Consider the following 8,458-nt stretch of genomic DNA (forward strand, 5'->3'; position numbering starts at 1 on the left):
TGAGGTCTTCTGCCAGCATTCAGTAGGTGTTCTGTAGGGGTTGTTCCACGTGTAGTGTATTTCTGATGTATCTGTGGGGAGGAAGGTGATCTCCACGTCTTACTCCTCCGCCATCTTGAAGGTCCCCTGCTGCCATTGTTTCTAGTGTCATTTTCTCATAAACAATGTTGGAGGTTGACATTTCAAAAATACAGGTGATGGCCTTTCAGGATTGCTTCTACTTATAATTATCTCATATACATAGGGACCAATTAGGTACCAAAAAAATTTAAAGAGAGAGAGACAGAGAAGGAAGGGAGGGATAGAGGGAGAGAAGGAGAGAGGAAGGGACGAAATATAGAATAATTCTCTTTTGTGTATGTCAAGCGCTGGATTTGGGCCATCAACCAGTGTTTATCCTGCCTTCCAAAAGCTTCAGTCTCCTTTCCCCAGTTCATTTTGACTTGAAAGTTTATTTTCTCACACCAGATGCTACCAAGAAAGTTCCAGGTTGATGTGAATCCTGTCATCACTTCATTTACTGCTGCAAGGCTAGGTTTTTGTATGTGGTACATCTCTTGAATCCAGTGGGCAGTGAGTGGTGGTATGGGGTACCAATAGCATTCCTGGAGTGAGTGTGGATGCCAGCTGACCTTAGTATGTAGGACCACCAAGGCACAAGCCTTTTTTCTGAGCTGGGACAATCCTCTGTGAATGGTACCATCATTCTCATATCTGATAGCTTTAACACTGAATACTTAAATGCTAGCAATGCAATGGTAGCCATCATATTATAATCTCATTTGTAAATGTCTTCTAAGAAGTCCCAAACCAATCTGCAAACCAGTGACATCTAAGTAATAAGCCCTTTATCTAGGAGTGTTAGCTTTACATTTTAGCTGAATTGTGATCCATATCACGAACTAAATATTGGATTTTTTAATGGTATCTTTAAAAAGATGCCCAAATAATCTATCACTCAGCTATATCTCTGAATAGAGAAAATATCTCTTTCTTTCTCACCTCTCAGTGATATTATTGCATTATAAGGCACTTGGAACTTATGGCTGGTTGGTTCAGTGCACTCATTCTGTGGTGTTAACGAGGCCAAGGTTATGGAGGCCAGTTAGCTTTTGCTCTGTGTACTGACCACAGACTACCCGGAATCACTCAAGAAACACTAGCACAGATGAGAAAGATCCCATGGCCAAACCTCAACATTTCTCACAGTCCATCCTCCCCATGGGACAGGCAGAATGTGCTCCTTGGGTATGATCTTAGGGAGGAAATGAGTAGGAGCCTGGGAGGCCCCAACATCTACCTCTGAACAAAGCAGGCCTGACATTTAGGCATTAACTTTGCATTATAAGCCCCTGTCATACCATTGATTTGCTGTGTAACCTTCATCACTAAAGCAGAGATAATAGGATAGACTGAAATGCGCTTACCTCCCGGGGATGTTGTGTGAATTAGCAAATTAACGAGTGTAAAGTGTTAGCATTTGTGTAAGTGCTGGTAGTTGTCATTATTTCTAGGGACCTAGTCTCATTCTAAATAGAGAATCTAAGTGCATTATGCTTTTTTCAGAAAGGGATTTTCACCGACATCAGTTGCATTTAAGCTGAGCATAAAACAGAGGTGATAATAACATAGTAGTGATCATCACAATGCAGAGCTGTAAACCTTTTTCCTATTAAAGCTAAAACTATTTTCAGCAACTTTCAATGCTTTTAAACTTTGCTTTCCAAGCTTTGTGCCAACAGTTCTCTCTACAGTGATTATTTTTCCCGTGACGGGTGAGGGGAATGGGACCTATTCATTATTCAGTCCCATAATGACTATATAATGTATTGAATTTGTTTACAGCACATAATCAGGCAAAGACTTGGTAGCTGATTTGATTGCCATGTATTGCAATCATTGTAAAAAATAAAAACTAGTTTTTGCTCTGCCCACGCTGGTGTGCTCTAGAGATAGCCAACATACAGATTGAAAACTCATGGGGAATTGAAGTGCTTTCCAACAAAAGGCACTGTACATAGATCCTTTCAACTTAACATCTTTACCAAGGAATTTTGTTGTCGCCTGCTATTTCCAAGGGGACTGTGCTTGAGCGAATTCTTCCATTTCTTTTATCACTCTGACTTCACTTACCAAGAAAAGTCGTTTAATGCTGATTTCAAACTCTTGAACTCAGCCTGGGAGCTGCAGCATGAACGCCTCAGATCTTGGCTCCTTGTTATTTATATATTCATTTGAAGTAATTTTTCAGGACTGTTTGAAAACCTCTCTCAACCTGACATCACGTAACAGCTGGGATCCAAAGCTCACCATGTTTTTGGTTCTTTTTCTCTTTGTCTTACAGATAACAGACGAGTACCTTTGGAAAGGTCACGCTCTCGCCACAATGAAGCTATCTCATCTAAGTGATTCCTGATGCCAAAGAATATGAAAATACTTAAGTAAACAAAATCATACATTTTGGGAGGAACAAAACATGCACTCAAGGGATGGTGAGGAAATAAGTACATTTCTGCAAAGATCAAGCTGAGCTGGATTCAATAGCGTGCATATGTAAAGTTATTGCAAGACTCCTCCCACAGTTATACTAATACGAACACAATTACCAGGATTATAAAATACGTTCCCTTTTAGTGTAAAGATGTGTATTATTTGTTACTGTGTGTGGCCTGACCGTGATGATGAAAAGTGTAAGAAATTGAAGAGTTCCAAAGAAAGACTTTCAAAACCATTCAGTCTGTCAAAAATGTATAATATTATTACTCAAATTTGAAGTCACCCCCCCCAAAAAAAAGAAAGGAAGAAAAGAGAAGAAAAAGAATAGAAAGAATTAGTCAGTGTCTACTTCTGATTCCTGTTATATAGAAAAGGAAAAGGCCAGTGAAAATGTGTGTGTTTGTTAATGGTTTGGAAAGGCACTGATATTGCACACTCTATAAAAGAAACCATTTTTGGAAACTCAGAAAAAGTACTGCTTCACCCCCCCCCCCCCGTCAAGTTACTTAGAATCTTATCTCAAGTGAAAGTTGATGGATTCCTCTGCTTCGGCTGAAATTAAACTTATCATTAATCTAGAGTTTCAGCATGATATTGCAGGCACTTATCATTGCTAAAAATAAGCCAGAAAGTTTAACAGAAGCAGTTAGAGAAAGTGATTTAAACTTTATTTAAAGAGGTATTTTCTAATTATGCACATATATCTACTTTATACAAATACTTTATATGGCTGTTTTTGAGAAAAACCTCACATTTTAATGTTTATGCTGGGGCTGAACCTGCAAATTCTGTTACCTTTATTCAGATTTTTAAAGGTAAATATTGCTCTCTATTCTCCATGGTTTACTTCTTATCTCTATTGCTTCTTTCTCCCACACCCCCCCCTTGAAGGCAGGGAATAGAGTTCTAGGAGATCTGAGGGGAAAAATATTTCTCTCCGCGGGAGGCAGCAGAAAACTGTCCGAAAGGTCAGTTGTTTTATCTGCCTTTCTACTCCCCTTTCCAGTTCCGCCGTGGTGATCTGAAGAAGAAAAAGAAATTACATGTATGTATCTGTATATATGTGTATATATTTATATCTCCTGCTACAATAATTCCACATCCCAGTGACTAAGTGAACTTCTCAATCACCATCTTACTTATTTACCTTATATTAACAAATTCAAATGATGCTGCCGAAACAACTCTAGGAGGAAAAAACAGGCTCTACATTTTTCTTAAATAGATGAGGGAGGAAAAGTTATACTTGTCTATTATTTTTAAAAAATGCATTGTAATAATGTGGTATAACTTCTCTGGACTAATCCATGCAGATGACTGTAAAAGATTTCTTATATGTACATTTCTTATAAAGAAAATCCTATTTCGACTTCCTCCAAAGTACATTATAGACATTCAGAAAGAACGAGAGACTGGCTTGGCAAGTCACTCCCTGAGATAATGTAACCAAGTGACCAATAGCTCACAGTTTCCTTTTTATAGACGTACAGTGATTCAAATTGCTGCCTTTTCCTCCAGTGCATTCTTACTTGGGTCTTATCCTTTACAAAGCTCTGAAGCTGCTACAATAGAGAAATCAAAAGCAGTAACAGGATCTGAGATTTTACAATTTTATCCTATCATCTATCTTAAGACACACTCATATGCACACACACACACACACACACACACACACACACACACAGGTTTAAGGGACATATCAATTTCACACACTGTTTTTTTAACAATAACAACAACAACAAAGATTTAGGTTCTACTAATTATTTCTGTAAATACTTAATGTACGTATTTTTAACTTCACAAAGTCTTTTCTGAAATCTTCATGGTATGGCTTCTTTGAGTCTTTTGATAGCTTTTCAGACTGTAGGAAAATGATATTTTGAAATATTCACCCTGACTAATATTTAGGGGCATTTGCCATGCCATATTATCAGGCTGGTCAAGGTGGACATACTGATGAATATCACCTTTTCCAGATGTGAACTTGCCTTATTTTTTAGTTTGTGGGGAAAAAAGTACTATTATTGATAAATTATATATTTGTATTTAGAATAATTCCACATGCTTTTCACAAACATTATGAGACCGTTCAGGGTCTTTCATGAAGTTCTGATAACTCAATTAAAGGGTTTGCTTCCCAGATTTATAATGGTCCTGCTCTAGCCATTTGCAGTTTTGTTTTAGATTGAAAATTATCACCAGAAAAAAGTACATAGTGACATTTTTAGTACAGAACCAAATTATACTAAAGTCTTTTATTGGGTTTATTACTGCCACACGTGAGAAGCACCAATTTATGCAGATTTTCTTCAGAATGTTTTTTAAAATTGCAAAACCCTTTAAAATGTTTACTAGTTGTACTAGTTTCCTTTGGCTGCTGTAACGAATTACTACAAACTTGGTGACCTAACACATCAGAAATTTATTCTTTCATGGTTGTGGTGGCCAGCTGTCCAAAATCAAGGGTCATGCTCCCTCCAGAGGCTCTAGAAGAAACTCTTCCCTTGCCTCTTCAGCTTCGGGTAGCTATTGGCATTCTTTGGGTTACGGCCACATCTCTCTCTGCTCCATCTTCACATCACCTTCTCCGCTGTGTATTTAATCTCCCTATGCCTCTCTCTTATAAGGACACTTTTGTTGGAATTTAGGGCCCACCTAGATAATCCAGGATAATTTCATGTGAAGACCCTAAACTTAATTACATCTGTAAGAAAGACCCTTTTTCCAAAAACGTAACATTCATAGGTTCTGGGGATTAGGATGTGGACATATCTTTTTGGAGGTGACCTTTAGCCCATGACAGCCTGCCCTCTGGACCCCCCCCCAAATTTATGTCTGTCCCATGTGCAAAGTATATTCACCCTATCCCGACATTCCCAAAAGTCTCAACCCTAAGTCTAAAATCTCATCCAAACGTCTTCAGTTCAAAAGTTCCAAAGCTCACCTAGATCATCTAAATCAGCTATAGGTGAAAACCCCGGGGCAAAATTCCTTTGCATCTGTGAATCAGTGAAACAAGACATTAACAGGGCCCCTGCTTCCGGAATACAGTGGTGGAACAGGCATATGATAATAGTTATAGACATTCCTATTCCAAAAGGGAGAAAGTGGAACAAACATAGAAAGGAGTCACCTGTCCTGATGATTTTCAGAATTTGGCCAGGCAGAATCCCCTTAGGTTTCAAGACTTGACAATAATCCTCCTTGTCTCAGGGCTACATCCTTTAGGCCTGCAGCTCTGGCCTCTTGGCCCATGGATCAAGTCTCTGCCTCTGTGCCCATGGCTTGTACTTCTGCCTCTAAACCTGCAGCTCTGCCCTGGGGTTGATCTTTTCTATCAAAGGGTATCACCTCTTTGCAGCTTTATCAGCCTGCTTCCTGCCTGTAAAGTTTTGGTAGTCTGACCGCCTTCTCTCATTTTTGTCCTGTCTCTGTCCCTTTCAGGCCAAGCTGGAACTGTTTCTGCTGGTGTAACTTTCTCAAAAATTTTGTAGGCTCCCCCTATATATCATATTGATTTACTAGTGAGACAAGAGAGTCCTCACAGATCTTTGCCAGATAACACCACCTCTGTTCCTGGCTTCTACTGAGATGATTGAGTGGATCAGTGAGTGAGTCAATGCCTAATCTCTACAGCACTAGCCAAAGGTTATCCAGCCTTGGCTTTATCTCCAGAGCACACTATCCACACTATCCTAACAGTGAATCTTCATTTTAGCATGTTTTGCAATCTGAATAGGCTCAGAATTTCCTGAATCATCAAGTGCTGGGTCCTTTCTGCTTAACAGTTCTTTCTTCAATTTATCCCTTTCCTCTTATATTTTACTCTAAGCTCAAGAAAAAACTAGGCCATACCTCCAATGCTTTGCTCTCAAATTTCCTCAGCTAAATATCCAAATTCATCACTTACAGATCTACTTTCCACACAACAGTTGGAGACAATTCGGATAAGCTTTTTGCCGCTATATAGCAAGGATCACCTTTCCTCTAGTTTTCAATAAAATGTTCCTCAGTTCCTTCTGAGCCCTCATGAGACGCGCCTTTAACATTCCTATTCTTCCCGACAGTCTGTTTAAGGCAGTCCATGCTTTTTGTACCACATACGTCAAAATTCTTCCGGCCTCTACACGTGATCTAATTCCAAAGCCACTTCTACATTTTTAGGTATTTGTTACAGCAGTCCCTGACTTCCTGGTACCAAAATCTGTAGTTTGTTGCTGTGGTTGCTGTAACAGAGTACTCCAAACATGCTCACTTAAAACAACAGGCATTCATTCTCTTACTGTTTTGGAGACCAGAAGTCGTAAATTGAGGTATTAGCAGGGCTGTACTCCCTCTGGAGGCGCTAGGAGAAAACCTGTTCCTTGCCCCTCCCAGTTTCTTGTGACTGTCATCATTCCTCGGCTTGTGGCCAAATCTCTTTCTGCTCTGTCTTCATATCACCTTTCCCTCTGTATGTCTAGTCTACCTCTGCCTCCTGCTTATAAAGACACTCGTGAAGGCATTTAAGGCCCACCGGTTTATCAGTGATAATCTCCTCATTTCAAGATCCTTAACTTAATTACATCTGTGAAGACCCTTTCCCCAACTCAGTTAACGTCACGGGTTCTGAGAATTAGGACATGGACATATCTTTGGGGAGCCACCTTTCAGCTCACAACACTAGTCATTGCACATAAATGTACTTTTCACATTTTGAAATGCATCCTTGGTGCTCAAGCCAAATTCAAGGTTGTCGCTAAGAGCTATTGTATGCACAGGCTACTGCATGCTTTGATGTTAAATGGCTGAACAGGCTATTCTAAAATTCAGTTGATACTTTTGTTACTGTGGCCAATTAGCTTGAAAAAATAATTGGTTCCAACTTTGAGCTCTGGTGTATCTTCTCTGCCCCTTTTATGGAGTCTTTGGCCAAATGTTTTCTATGATTAATAATGTAGGTATAAAACTACCTCTGATACAGAAGCGTTCTTTACAAGTTTATTTTAGATATTGTGAATCCCTCAGCTGAAAGGAGAGGTGACAGCAAAACCTGTTTGAATGGATATTGAGGGAGATTGTGCCCATACCAAGACACTCAGAAGTATTTCAGTAGCAGTAGAACTGCGGATTCATGTTCTCGTTTTGCCTCGGCATAAACAGCTGTCTCTGCAGGACCAAGAATGACTTGCACTCTATCTGTAATGCATACTTACTTATTCAATAAAGTTAAGGTTACATTAAATGTTGTGCTGCCTATGATAATTAATACTAAGGATGGGTGAAAAGGCACAAACTGAAGAAGTATAAAGACGGAATGTAAGAACATTCTAGAGAAAGACAAATACCGTATGCTAACACATATATATGGAATTTAAGAAAAAAAAAATGTCATGAAGAACCTAGGGGTAAGACGGGAATAAAGACACAGACCTACTAGAGAATGGACTTGAGGATATGGGGAGGGGGAAGGGTAAGGTGTGACAAAGCGAGAGAGTGGCAAGGACATATATACACTACCAAACGTGAACTAGGTAGTGGGAAGCAGCCGCATAGCACAGGGAGATCAGCTCGGTGCTTTGTGACCGCCTGGAGGGGTGGGGGAGGGAGGGTGGGAGGGAGGGAGACACAAGAGGGAAGAGATATGGGAACATATATATATGTATAACTGACTCACTTTGTTATAAAGCAGAAACTAGCACACCACTGTAAAGCAATTATGCTCCAATAAAGATGTAAAAAAAAAACTGATGAAGAACATTCTAGAAGGAGAAGTTTCAACTTAACAGAAGTATAAAAGTATTTCTATAAGGACCTGGTCAGGTGGAAATCATGGGATATATTCAAAGACACGCCCACCTGTGGGAATCATAAGATTTTCTTTAAGTAATCTTCAGCACTTCTTGCCAGAGTAGTGGAGAGATGTTTGCACAACTTATTTAAAAGTCGAGAAAAGTCAGAAGGGTGATTTACATTCTCCAGA

The 8,458-nt window shown here is 39.5% G+C and overlaps 1 protein-coding gene across 1 annotated transcript in view; it reads left to right on the plus strand.

Annotated features, from left to right (window-relative positions):
* The window catches only part of DIAPH2 (diaphanous related formin 2), an 888,726-nt gene extending 884,431 nt beyond the window's left edge, over positions 1-4,295 (plus strand). The window contains exon 28 of the mRNA XM_029240205.1: positions 2,345-4,295. Coding sequence (XP_029096038.1) covers positions 2,345-2,409 — 65 coding nt within the window. The 3' untranslated portion in view covers positions 2,410-4,295. The remainder of the gene's footprint in view (positions 1-2,344) is intronic.
* The last annotated feature ends 4,163 nt before the right edge of the window (positions 4,296-8,458 follow it).

The sequence above is a fragment of the Monodon monoceros genome, unplaced genomic scaffold (genome assembly GCF_005190385.1).
Source record: "Monodon monoceros isolate NGI ecotype Baffin Bay Population unplaced genomic scaffold, NGI_Narwhal_1 Super_Scaffold_22, whole genome shotgun sequence".
Lineage (NCBI taxonomy): Eukaryota > Metazoa > Chordata > Mammalia > Artiodactyla > Monodontidae > Monodon > Monodon monoceros.